Genomic DNA, 12,195 nt, shown 5'->3' on the forward strand with positions numbered 1-12,195 from the left:
TCTACCCGTGCGTCCACAACCTACTGACAGTGTTGGAGACTCTACTGTTAGAAGTTGTACATACTTCCATTATAATTCTGATACTGCCATATTTTCCTATTGATAGGTATATATATGTTTATGACCCTGTATTTAAATGCTTGTAAAAATATAGAGGACAAGGATTTAATCTATAATTCTGAATGCCCAGAGTCCAACATGATACCCTTACTTCCTCATTCATTATGATTGGAGGATTTTCCTCCATTTTATAAGTCCAATAACGCTGCGACTGATCTATAAATTACATAAAACTAGCTTTATGACCTTAAATTATTTTATACACCTTGCACAAATCAACTTAATGGTCAAGTTATGAGTTAGCTATTTTTGAATCTTCTCTCTAGCACTAAGATGATTCTCAAATATTGGAAGAGTTGGGACCAACGGAAGGGGAGGGCGGTTAGGGATGCATAAGGTAAGCATTGAATGACTCTCTGCTTATATTTCAAAATGAAATATGACATGCTTTGATTATCCACATCTCTGTTTCCCTGTATTAGCAGGGACAAAGCATAAACATGATCTCCTCCCACTTAACGATAACAACAAACCCTTAGTATAAGAGAAAGATCAAAGTAAAATCATGCTTATCTGTACCATTAAGTAAAGACTTAAATGTTTCACTGAGAAAAAAATAAAATAAAATAAGTGCTCAGGACAAGTTATCAATTTCAAAATACTTCAAGAGAGAATCACTGCAAGGATTTCATGTCAACCTCATCAGTGTAACTCCTGGTTTAACATGTCAGCCTTTCTTTCAAATAACTACACACATACAGCACAATTTGTCACTCAAAATTAAAATACATATTTCTAATTAAAATAGTTAAAAGGCACCAAGATGTTAAAACTACTTTGTGCAAACCTAATTGAAGATAAATTATATTCCAAGTACCTTGCTTAAGTTGCTTTTCCACTTGCTTGAATAGACCAACAAATCTGATTTGGAATGGGTAGTTATTGCTTGACAGTATAGTGACTTTTCAGTCTTCTGTTTGGAATTTAGGAGTGAGAGAGCAACTTTTGTAGGTAAACCAAGTGGATTTGGATTACTGGAGCTTACTGTCCAATCCGTATATGCTGAAGTCTTTTGGTCACCCTGAGGCAAAGGCAAGGACTTCTGTCTTAACAGATAACACCACGTAAAGCTTGTTATAGTCTTGAGACTGGGAAAAGAAGGCTGCTGTGGGTCTCCAGCAGTAAACATTGAAAGAGGGGTCACTAATTTAATTTGCTCTTGGATGTTCACTTTGCCACCTTTGTCTCCACCCACCAGAGACTTCCTTTCTTGGTTATTATCTATACTTTTCAAAGGAGCAATGGCTGTCTTTTCTGAAGGGACAGGGGAATTTCTCACCCTAAGAGTCAGTAAGGCAGAGGCCTTGATGTTTTCAAATTCTTGCAATTCATTGACAGGTTCTGTAACTCCAGGCTTCAGGTGTCCTGATGCAGAATTACCAGTTGGTATAACAGCTGTCAAATTAATAGTCTCGCTACTAACTTCAGGTTGAGAAAAAACATCTTGTTCCAATATCACACCTTCAAGGGACTCTGTGGTACAAACCTGCCTCACTAAGACAGGCTTCTTCTGCTTATTAACCTCATTGGCTCTTGAACTCAGTGGTTCTAATGCTCTTATCTCTGTTGTGCAAACAGCTCCGTTTTCATCTTTTGCCCGCTTCTGGTGCTTTTCCATGGCAATGTCTAAACTGTTTGCTGGGGAGAGCATCCTTTTACTCGAAGCTGCAGATTCTTGTTGGGGGGAAAGTCTACTGATGGACATTTTCTGAGTTACAGGTAAGGATCCTAACAGAGAAGAAGGTTGGCCCATCTCTGAAAAAACATTTTCACAAATGAGTCCTTTCTCTGAATTTGGCAAAGCATTTTGGTGATCCTCCAGTGACTTTGGCACAGAATTTTGTTCTTCACTGACTGGCACTATCATATCATTAGCCTGGAAAACTGGCTGACTTGGTAGGTCTTGGGTCACCAGGATCTGTGGCAGAGACGTGACTGTGGCGAAACAGTAAGCTGGAACGTGACTCTGAAGATGCACGGGCACCGCAAAGGATGAGGAGACCTGCGGCCCCTGACTGCTGCGGGGCCCGGGTCTCAGTGGTGGCAGCGAGCAGGAATTAGACATGGTATCTACTAATTTGGTTGGTAATGCTAAAGAGGTCGTGCAATGGTCCGCACCAACTGGATCTGAGAGAAGACGACTGGGCAAAGAACGGACAGGATTAGAAGAGCAAGACTGGCTTGAAGTTAAAACCTGAAACTGGAGCTGGTACTTGGGAGCAAAGCAATCCTCACTTTCAGAAGATGCACATGAAGTGGGACCTAGATCCGGTTTGTCTCCCTGGGTAGCCCCTTTCAGAGTTGTCTGTGTATTTTGGTGGTTAGTGGGTGTATGGATTTGATTTAACAAATTGATACCAAAAAGCGGCTGAACAGGAATGATGCTAGTAGGGGTGGGATTTGAAGTTTCTGTTTGCAGATCCTTAACTTGAGTCTGGGAAAGTGAAGTATTCGTGGGAAACTCTGCTAAAGATACAGAAGCAGTCTGAAGCCCCTGAAATGGCACTGGGTTCACACCTGGCTGAGCAATACTTTGGAAAGTTGATAGGTTTGCAGAAGGCAGGTGGCTATCTGGAGCTATATTTAAAGATATCTGCCGTATTAGTGGGCCTCTTCTTCTTTCCAAGAGAGGCACGTGCCCGGTAATTGCCATGCCAGAGGGGGCTGCTGGAGGCTGCATTTGAACAGGTGGTGTCACCTGGGATGGTGTGATGCTTCCACAGTCAAATGATTTACTTCTAAAATCAGAGACCTCCATCGACAGTTGCATGCAATTAATCTGTTCTGATGCAGCCCGTCTCATTTCCCGGTAAGTTCCAGGAACAATGAGTGTATTAGAACTGGCTGGAATCACAAGAAACTCTGTTTTATTTAGAAAATCAATTTTGGGGGAAACCTCCGTTTTAGAATTGTCCTCTATGTCTAGCGAAGCTGAGAAACTTGAAGTGTGGGATAAGCTACTCTCCCTACTTAGACTCCTGGAGAGCGTGGAATCAAAACTAGATTCTGTTGAGGAATGCTCCATCTCAGCCAGACGAAGCCTCTTCTTTTTGGGTGGCAGTTTCTCTGTTGGCAATTTTGACAGGGTTTCACTCCGTTGAGGCCAGCTGAACTTTTCTGACTTTTCTTGATCAAGCCCTTGGGCTTCAAGGTCCCGGTCTGGCTCTTCTGTGACCAGAATTTCTGGGACTTGGATGTTGTGCTGTCGAACAAGCCTTGAAGGCTGTCCCAACACATTTCTTTCACTTGAAATCTTTCTGGAACTTTTCTGGAGTTGTCCTCTAAGAGCATCTGATAATGTAGGCTGGTGAGGAGGACAGGTGTTCCGAGAAGGATGACTTTCCTCTGGGGAAATTCCTAGGACTTTCAGAGTGCCAGGCTTCACTGTTCTACTCAGTTCCTGGAGAGAAACTGGGGAACCTCTCTCAAGAGGCTCCAGCCTGTCAAATGAATTGGGTCTGCTCAGTGAGTTTGTATGCTGTATTACTGAGATTCCAGCTCCGTGTCTTTTCAACTCTAACTTTTCCTGGGCAACTGCACTTATTTGTTGCTCCACGATAGTAGACAGCTTTGGATCAATAGTCTGGTTGGCACCTCTGGCAACCAGCTGACCTTGTGCATTCTGCAGCTGTGTATTTCTAGGCTGCTGGCTGCCCGTTCCGGCATTATGTTTAGACAAGCTGGAAGTGGAGCCCAGGGTATTCTGAAATTGAAGACCTTCTGAGCTTTTTGGTGATGTGCCACTTTCATTTTGTTGTTCATCGTCGTCTCCAACGCTTTTCATTTTCCTCCTTTTCCTGATCTGGGGCGTCTGTTCCCAGACACCCGTAGGACCTGCTACTCTGTAGTGCAGAATCTGAGGCTGCGGCCCGCTGGGCGTGGGGCTGTTGTGTTCAGCTTCTCTCACGGCCACCTTTGTTTTCGGTCCGTGTAACTCGGAACAGTAAAACTTCTTATGGTTTTCAAAGTTTTCCAGTTTTCTATACCTGTTTCTACAGGTTTCACACTCAAACATTGTCCCTCGCCCTTGATGGGACTTCTTTTTTTCAGAAGTTGGGCCTTGGGCCGCTGACTTGCTCCTTGCTGATGCAATTTCATTCAAGGCATTGCATCCCTGATAGCTCTCATCCGAGGGCTGTCCAGCACCAAGAACATGATTTTCATTTGCTGAGGAGTCTTCTATGGCTGCCTGTCTGACAAGGGTACGGGGGTGTCCGCTTTGGGGCGCAGAAGTGTGCGGGCCTGACATGAAGACATCATCGTAAAAAGTGCCAATTTTGTCATCAAAAGACTGGCTTCCTCTTAGCGGGTGCGGCGGAGGTATTATACTCGCGGGGACTGCCGAGTAACCTGTGGTGGGCATAGAATTACTTCTTGTGATAGGTAAACAGTCGAGGGAAGGTACAGACAGAAGAAAAACTTGTTTCGACTTCTCAGGAGGGGTAAAGGGGGACTTTGGTATATCAGAGCTTGAGCTCGTTCGCCGTCCCATTGGTTTTAAGTCAAACTGGAAAGAATCCTTAAATATGTACGATTTGGGGGAATCAATACTTCCCCGTCTCGACAGAGAGGTTCTCCGAGGCTTTACGCTGTCCAGCTGCTTATCATCTACTAAGGCTTCATTGTCGGAGATCAGCTTTGATATCCGCTCCTCGAGGGTCTTTGTGGCCAGCGGTGGGCGCACCTGACCTGGTAAGAACAGGGCCTTCTCGCCTGTCGGTACAGCAGGAGGTGCCTGTGTGGGGATAAGAGCTGTGGAGGGCCCATTATTCTTATTACTTGAGTTCTGCTCGGTGGTGGGTAACGTTCTGGCAAAGGAAGTTGGCGGACTCACTGTCTGATCGGCACTTTCAGAACGTGAAAAGTAACCGGAATCTGTACTTCCCAAACTTCGTGGACTCAGAAGTTTTCCTTGTTGCTCTTGCGAGTGATCGGTAGCCTGCTGCCGTTGTAGCTGGGCATGTACCGTTCCTGTGTAAGACTCTTGTTTTCCTTCTGCCTGACTCATCTCCTCTTTCTGACAGGACTTCTCACTGGACTCCAGGGAGGACACGCAGGCTGAATTTGACAGTACCCTGGTTAGCTGAAGGTCCTGCTGTTTCTGTGCGTTAGAAAGTTCAGGCATGGATTGTGTAACCTTGGGACTGTCAGTTCTTAAAGGGGGCACGGTGGCAGGGTAGACCACAACTTCTGGTAACTCTGTCGCAGCTTGTGATTCTGAAGATTTTTCCTGTAGTAAAAAGTCACCTACCACATGATCTGGATTGCTTGGGATAAAACCTGATTTGGGTAAAGCTTCGGCATTTGCTACTGTTTTCATTATTTGCACGGACTGCAATTCTATGGAGCCTGGGTCGTTGTGCCTTTCGTCACTCGGGCCCTCGTCCTCACTCTCGCCACTATCTTCTGCATCCGAATGGATGCTAAGTGCTTTTGGGGACTCTGATAAGAACACACCACCAGAATCTGGTTGTAAGACAAGTCCCAGTTTGATGGTATGTGCATGGGATTTTTTGTGCTTATACAGATTACTTTTAGTCTTAAATGAAAACCCACAGGTCACACAGGGATAGGGCCGCTCTCCAGTGTGGGAGCGGATATGCTTTAAAAGCACGCTGGGCTTTGCACAAGCTCGATTGCAGTACTCACAGATGTATTTTCCCTGTTTTTTTGGCTTCTGATCTTTCAGAAGAAGATTGCACATTTGTTCCACGCTGTGATTCACGACAGAGGCAATAGGAGTTGAATTATAAAGTGGCGTGGCGGGGGGCTGTGTCAAGTTGGCTGGACTTACTGACATAGGTGAAGTGGAATCCATTGGCTGGTTTTGAGGAATAACCTGAGTTCTACTGGTGGGTGAAGTTAGAACTATCGACGACGTCACTGCTATATTATAAACGTGTTCAAGCTTGGTGTTCTCTTGGTTTTGCAGGTTCGTCAGTGATCTTATGAAACCTGAACACCCTGGAAGCGGCTGATTATGCTGCTTGGAGTTAGAAACAAAGTGTTCGTGCTGAGTATATGAATGAGGAAGGGGCTGGGCTGCTGCTTGCTCATTCTTCTGAGTGGCAGACACATGCACTGTGTAGGAGCTGCAAGGAGAGGACTGTGATTCGGCCACACATTCTTGTGACGTCTGACGGGGGACATCCACGGAACTGTTTTTTAATTTAGAAGGTGATCGTACAGTTTTATTTGGTCTCAGTTTTTCTATCTTAATTGCACAAGATGAGCCCTTTTGCGACAAGGTGCTCAGTTCTGGCTCCATTGCTTTCAGTAAGACATCAAACGCGGTATTAGTATAGGAGGAAGTGGCACTACAATTAGAAGAGACACATTCACTATCGTCAGCCCTGGTTTTACTCGACAAAGAACTAGAGTCACATTTTCCGTCTAGGAAATTGAACTTGGTGGAGTCAGAGCCTTCTGACCTCCATCTGCGTAACTCAGATGCCTGCTGCAAAAACAAGGGCTTCTTTGGGGAGACCGAGTCTTCAGGTGGAGAGGCTTCGGCAATCATTCCAGGCGTCTTTCCATTTTGTTTGGTAAACTGCTTCCCATTTCTTACCAGGATGTGGTTCTGTTTCTTGTGAGACTCGGAAGCACTCTGAAGAGCAGGGAAAGACGGTCCGTCTGTATTTTGTTTATGTTTTGCCTGAAGAGGATTTCTCAGTGGGGATTTTGGTATTTTTTTCAGGTGATTCTCAGTTACAATCTTTTTCCTTTTCACACCTTTTAGTGATTCTGAAGTTCCTTTAATGCCAGCCTCTAGGATTTCTGTTCAAAAAAGAAGAAAGAAAACCAATTAGCAAAATTGTGTACACACCAATTATAGTTTTTTTAAAATTAAGTTTACTATCATGAAGGTTGTCAGGCCAATCGAAGAAGGTAGTTTAAGGAAAGCCAATTTTAATAAAACTGCATTCTAACATTCTGGCCAGATTGAGAAGGTTGCTAATCAAAATCTAAACAGTCATGCAGAGACCTTAGCATGCATTTTTAGAATGTTCCTCTCCTGACCCCCTATCCCACACTAGAGTCCTAGAGCCACCTCTTTCTAAGCCCAATTATCCTCCCCCTTTTACTCTGACAGCCAAGGACTCTGTCCACACAGTAGTCTAAAAAGCCTGGCCTACAAAAAAGGAAATTTAACCTTTTCATGCTAGGTATTTGGCTGTCTTATCACATTAAAACATCTTTCAAAACAAACTTCTCAGCATATTTCTAAATAGGCATCTAAATATGCAATACTGATATTTTTATAAGAAAAAAAGACTACTGTATAATCATTTTTAGAGCAAATATATCTGATCATCATGATATATCAGAATATAGTACCATGGAGTACTGGTAATATAGCGACTATATCAATGAACCAAGAAATGTGAAAGTAAAATAATCCACTTATTTGCAGTTCTTTGCCAATAAAAAGAAAAAGTCATCATGTCATAATGGCCCAAGGTTAAAAAAAAAAGCACCATTTTAACTGAACAAAATATTCAACAACTTTGTTTCTTTGTTGTTAATGATGGATAGATAGATAGATAGAACTTATTGCAGGGAATAAGAGACGAAACCACCTCCATCTCCATTCCTGACTGTGCTGGTAATGGATCAGCATTTATATGACATCAATCCCCCACAACTCCGTTAACTACCATATTTTTTAAGCAATAATTACTTTCCAAATTTAGTTTATTTCCTTTTGCTGGATCCTTGGGCGTATAAGCAAAAATTATTCAGGCTTATATTACTTATTTGTAGATTAGAAAAGCCAAATACGAAGGCGGGGCAAGATGGCAGACTGGTGAGCTGTATGTTTTAGTTACTCCTCCAGGAAAGTAGGTAGAAAGCCAGGAACTGCGTGGATTGGACACCACAGAGCAATCTGACTTTGGGCATACTTCATACAACACTCATGAAAACATGGAACTGCTGAGATCAGCGAAATCTGTAAGTTTTTGCGGCCAGGGGACCCGCACCCCTCCCTGCCAGGCTCAGTCCCGTGGGAGGAGGGGCTGTCAGCTCCGGGAAGAAGAAGGGAGAACTGCAGTGGCAGCCCTTATCGGAAACTCATTCTACTGATCCAAACTCCAACCATAGATAGACTGAGACCAGACACCAGAGAATCTGAGAGCAGCCAGCCCAGCAGAGAGGAGACAGGCATACAAAAAAAAACAACACGAAAAACTCCAAAATAAAAGCGGAGGATTTTTGGAGTTCTGGTGAACATAGAAAGGGGAAGGGCAGAGCCCAGGCCCGAGCTCAGGCCCTGAGGCGCATATGCAAATCCCGAAGAAAAGCTGATCTCTCTGCCCTGTGGACCTTTCCTTAATGGCCCTGGTTGCTTTGTCTCTTAGCATTTCAATAACCCATTAGATCTCTGCGGAGGGCCCTTTTTTTATTTTTTATTTTTTAATCCTTTTTTCTTTTTCTAAAACAATTACTCTAAGAAGCCCAATACAGAAAGCTTCAAAGACTTGCAACTTGGGCAGGTCAAGTCAAGAGCAGAACTAGGAGAGCTCTGAGACAAAACGCAATAATCCAGTGGCTGAGAAAATTCACTAAACACCACAACTTCCCAAGAAAAGGGGGGTGTCCGCTCACAGCCATCATCCTGGTGGACAGGAAACACTCCTGCCCATCGCCAGCCCCATAGCCCAGAACTGCCCCAGACAACCCAGTGTGACGGAAGTGCTTCAAATAACAGGCACACACCACAAAACCGGGCGTGGACATTAGCCTTCCCTGCAGCCTCAGCTGATTGTCCCAGAGTTGGGAAGGTAGAGCAGTGTGAATTAACAAAGCCCCATTCAGCCATCATTTCAGCAGACTGGGAGCCTCCATACACAGCCCAGCAGCCCAGAACTGCCCTGGGGGGACGGCACTCACCTGTGGACATAGCACAGTCATCCCTCAACAGAGGACCTGGGGTGCATGGCCTGGAAGAGGGGCCCACTTGCAAGTCTCAGGAGCCATACACCAATACCAAGGACTTGTGGGTCAGTGGCAGAGACAAACTGTGGCTGGACTGAACTGAAGGATTAGACTATTGCAGCAGCTTTAAAACTCTAGGATCACCAGGGAGATTTGATTGTTAGAGCCACCCCCCCCCCACCTGACTGCCCAGAAACACGCCCCATATACAGGGCAGGCAACACCAACTACACACGCAAGCTTGGTACACCAATTGGACCCCACAAGACTCACTCCCCCACTCACCAAAAAGGCTAAGCAGGGGAGAACTGGCTTGTGGAGAACAGGTGGCTCGTGGACGACACCTGCTGGTTAGTTAGAGAAAGTGTACTCCACGAAGCTGTAGATCTGATAAATTAGAGATAAGGACTTCAATTGGTCTACAAATCCTAAAAGAACCCTATCAACTTCAGCAAATGCCACGAGGCCAAAAACAACAGAAAATTATAAAGCATATGAAAAAACCAGACGATATGGATAACCCAAGCCCAAGCACCCAAATCAAAAGATCAGAAGAGACACAGCACCTAGAGCAGCTACTCAAAGAACTAAAGATGAACAATGAGACCATAGTACGGGAGACAAAGGAAATCAAGAAGACCCTAGAAGAGCATAAAGAAGACATTGCAAGACTAAATAAAAAAATGGATGATCTTATGGAAATTAAAGAAACTGTTGACCAAATTAAAAAGATTCTGGACACTCATAGTACAAGACTAGAGGAAGTTGAACAATGAATCAGTGACCTTGAAGATGACAGAATGGAAAATGAAAGCATAAAAGAAAGAATGGGGAAAAAAATTGAAAAAATCGAAATGGACCTCAGGGATATGATAGATAATATGAAACGTCCAAATATAAGACTCATTGGTGTCCCAGAAGAGGAAGAAAAGGGTAAAGGTCTAGGAAGAGTATTCAAAGAAATTGTTGGGGAAAACTTCCCAAATCTTCTAAACAACATAAATACAAAAAATCATAAATGCTCAGCGAACCCCAAATAGAATAAATCCAAATAAACCCACTCCGAGACATATACTGATCACACTGTCAAACACAGAAGAGAAGGAGCAAGTTCTGAAAGCAGCAAGAGAAAAGCAATTCACCACATACAAAGGAAACAGCATAAGACTAAGTAGTGACTACTCAGCAGCCACCAAGGAGGTGAGAACGCAGTGGCACGATATATTTAAAATTCTGAGGGAGAAAAATTTCCAGCCAAGAATACTTTATCCAGCAAAGCTCTCCTTCAAATTTGAGGGAGAGCTTAAATTTTTCACAGACAAACAAATGCTGAGAGAATTTGCTAACAAGAGACCTGCCCTACTGGAGATACTCAAGGGAGCCCTACAGACAGAGAAACAAAGAAAGGACAGAGAGACTTGGAGAAAGGTTCAGTACTAAAGAGATTCGGTATGGGTACAATAAAGGATATTAATAGACAGAGGGGAAAAATATGACAAACATAAACCAAAGGATAAGATGGCTGATTCAAGAAATGCCTTCACGGTTATAACGTTGAATGTAAATGGATTAAACTCCCCAATTAAAAGATACAGATTCGCAGAATGGATCAAAAAAAATGAACCATCAATATGTTGCATACAAGAGACTCATCTTAGACACAGGGACACAAAGAAACTGAAAGTGAAAGGATGGAAAAAAATATTTCATGCAAGCTACAGCCAAAAGAAAGCAGGTGGAGCAATATTAGTCTCGGATAAAATAGACTTCAAATGCAGGGATGTTTTGAGAGACAAAGAAGGCCACTACATACTAATAAAAGGGGCAATTCAGCAAGAAGAAATAACAATCGTAAATGTCTATGCACCCAATCAAGGTGCCACAAAATACATGAGAGAAACACTGGCAAAACTAAAGGAAGCAATTGATGTTTCCACAATAATTGTGGGAGACTTCAACACATCACTCTCTCCTACAGATAGATCAACCAGACAGAAGACCAATAAGGAAATTGAAAACCTAAACAATCTGATAAATGAATTAGATTTAACAGACATATACAGGACATTACATCCCAAATCACCAGGATACACATACTTTTCTAGTGCTCATGGAACTTTCTCCAGAATAGATCATATGCTGGGACATAAAACAAGCCTCAATAAATTTAAAAAGATTGAAATTATTCAAAGCACATTCTCTGACCACAATGGAATACAATTAGAAGTCAATAACCATCAGAGACTTAGAAAATTCACAAATACCTGGAGGTTAAACAACACACTCCTGAACAATCAGTGGGTTAAAGAAGAAATAGCAAGAGAAATTGCTAAATATATAGAGACAAATGAAAATGAGAACACAACATACCAAAACCTATGGGATGCAGCAAAAGCAGTGCTAAGGGGGAAATTTATAGTACTAAACGCATATATTAAAAAGGAAGAAAGAGCCAAAATCAAAGAACTAATGGATCAACTGAAGAAGCTAGAAAATGAACAGCAAACCAATCCTAAACCAAGTACAAGAAAAGAAATAACAAGGATTAAAGCAGAAATAAATGACACAGAGAACAAAAAAACAATAGAGAGGATAAATATCACCAAACGTTGGTTCTTTGAGAAGATCAACAAGATTGACAAGCCCCTAGCTAGACTGACAAAATCAAAAAGAGAGAAGACCCATATAAACAAAATAATGAATGAAAAAGGTGACATAACTGCAGATCCTGAAGAAATTAAAAAAATTATAAGAGGATACTATGAACAACTGTATGGCAACAAACTGGATAATGTAGAGGAAATGGACAATTTCCTGGAAACATATGAACAACCTCGACTGACCAGAGAAGAAATAGAAGACCTCAACCAACCCATCACAAGCAAAGAGATCCAATCAGTCATCAAAAATCTTCCCACAAATAAATGCCCAGGGCCAGATGGCTTCACAGGGGAATTCTACCAAACTTTCCAGAAAGAACTGACACCAATCTTACTCAAACTCTTTCAGAACATTGAAGAAAATGGAACACTACCTAACTCATTTTATGAAGCTAACATCAATCTAATACCAAAACCAGGCAAAGATGCTACAAAAAAGGAAAACTACCGGCCAATCTCCCTAATGAATACAGATGCA

General features: G+C 42.7%; 1 protein-coding gene across 5 annotated transcripts in view; it reads right to left on the reverse strand.

The window, feature by feature from the left end:
- Positions 1-12,195, reverse strand: part of HIVEP1 (HIVEP zinc finger 1) — a 146,853-nt gene that overhangs the window by 25,483 nt on the left and 109,175 nt on the right. For all 5 annotated transcript variants that reach the window (XM_037842271.1, XM_037842272.1, XM_037842273.1 and 2 more), the window contains one exon: positions 938-6,897. In XM_037842271.1, the coding sequence (XP_037698199.1) occupies positions 938-6,897 (5,960 nt within the window). The remainder of the gene's footprint in view (positions 1-937; positions 6,898-12,195) is intronic.

Source organism: Choloepus didactylus, chromosome 7, assembly GCF_015220235.1.
Source record: "Choloepus didactylus isolate mChoDid1 chromosome 7, mChoDid1.pri, whole genome shotgun sequence".
NCBI lineage: Eukaryota > Metazoa > Chordata > Mammalia > Pilosa > Megalonychidae > Choloepus > Choloepus didactylus.